The sequence below is a fragment of the Eimeria maxima genome, genomic scaffold, assembly GCF_000499605.1.
Source record: "Eimeria maxima Weybridge genomic scaffold, Emw_scaff3464, whole genome shotgun sequence".
Taxonomy (NCBI): Eukaryota; Apicomplexa; class Conoidasida; order Eucoccidiorida; family Eimeriidae; genus Eimeria; species Eimeria maxima.
In genome coordinates this window covers 1-1,379 of record NW_013566330.1, presented here as the reverse complement: position 1 = coordinate 1,379, position 1,379 = coordinate 1, and the positions used below count along the sequence as shown (strand labels likewise).

General features: G+C 49.0%; 1 protein-coding gene across 1 annotated transcript; it reads left to right on the top strand.

Moving 5' to 3' along the window:
- Nucleotides 1-96: 96 nt before the first annotated feature.
- On the top strand, nucleotides 97-1,071 carry EMWEY_00060420 (hypothetical protein, conserved; the record flags this gene model as incomplete). The annotated part of the gene is made up of 3 exons (XM_013481500.1): nucleotides 97-161; nucleotides 344-412; nucleotides 987-1,071. 3 exons carry the CDS (start codon nucleotides 97-99, stop codon nucleotides 1,069-1,071), a joined length of 219 nt encoding a protein of 72 aa, XP_013336954.1.
- Between the last annotated feature and the right edge of the window lie 308 nt (nucleotides 1,072-1,379).

Sequence of the window (1,379 nt, the reverse complement as noted above, 5' to 3'; positions counted from 1 at the left end):
GAGTTGTGGCCTTGCGATTGATGTAGCGAGTATGCCAGGCGTGTGACGGTTCCGTTCATTGCATTCCAGGACATCGCGCGCACAACGGTTTGAAGTATGCCTACAATTAGGGCGTTTAGCGTTGGAGGTTGTGCAGGAGCAGATGTTGAGTTGCGTGCGTGGTAGAGTTGTGGTATATCTGCTGTTGCTGATATTTGCTACGGTTTCTGGCATTGATAGTCGTTTAGGTTTTATAGGTAGGCTTCGGTGAAGCTATTTCCCTTGGAACGGACTGCAGCTTTGATGATCCGGCGTTTTGATCGGTGGCGTGGATGTTTGAGTTGTGGCCTTGCGATTGACGCAGGAAGTATGCCAGGCGTGTGACGGTTCAGCTCATAGCATTCGACGACATCGCAGTCATCAACGTTTTGAAGTATGCCTACAATTAGGGCGTTTAGCGTTGGAGGTTGTGGAGAAGTAGATGTTGATTTTGGGTGGATGGTAGAGTTGTGGTATATCTGCTGTGGCTGATATTTGCTACGGTTTGTGGCGTTGATAGTGGTTTAGGGTTTATGCGTAAGCTTCGCTGAAGCTGTTTCCTTTGGAACGCACTGCAGCCTTTATGATCCAGCGTTTTGATCGGTGGCGTGTATGTTTGAGTTGTGGCGTTGCGACTGATGCAGCGAGTACGCCATGCGTGTGACGGTTCAGTTCGTAGCATTAGAGAACATGGCGAGCAAACCCGTTTGACCTATCCCTACAATTAGGTTAAGCAGGCTTAGCGTTGGAGGTTGCGGAGAGGTAGATGTTGATTTTGGGTGGGTGGTACAGTTGTCGGATATCTGCTGTGCCTGATGTTTACTACGGTTTGTGGCGTTGATAGTGGTTTAGGGTTTATGCGTAAGCTTCGCTGAAGCTGTTTCCCTTGGAACGGACTGCAAGCTTTATGATCCGGCGTTTTGATCGGTGGCGTGTATGTTTGAGTTGTGGCCTTGCGATTGGTGCAGGAAGTACGCGAGGCGTGCGACGGTTCAGCTCATAGCATTCGAGGACATCGCAGTCATCAACGTTTTGAACAATCCCTACACTTAGGGCGTTTAGCGTTGGAGGTTGTGTAGAAGCGGATATTGAGTTGCGTGCAAGGTAGATTTGTGGTATATCTGTTGCTGCTGATATTTGCTACGGTTTCTGGCGTTGATAGTGGTTTAGGGTTTATGCGTAAGCTTCGCTGAAGCTGTTTCCCTTGGAACGGACTGCAGCCTTTACGTTTCGGTGTTTTGATCGGTTGCATGTATGTTTGAGTTGTGGTCTTGCGATTGATGTAGCGAGTATGCCAGGCGTGTGACGGTTCCGTTCATTGCATTCCAGGACATCGCGCGCACAACGTTTTGAAGTATGCC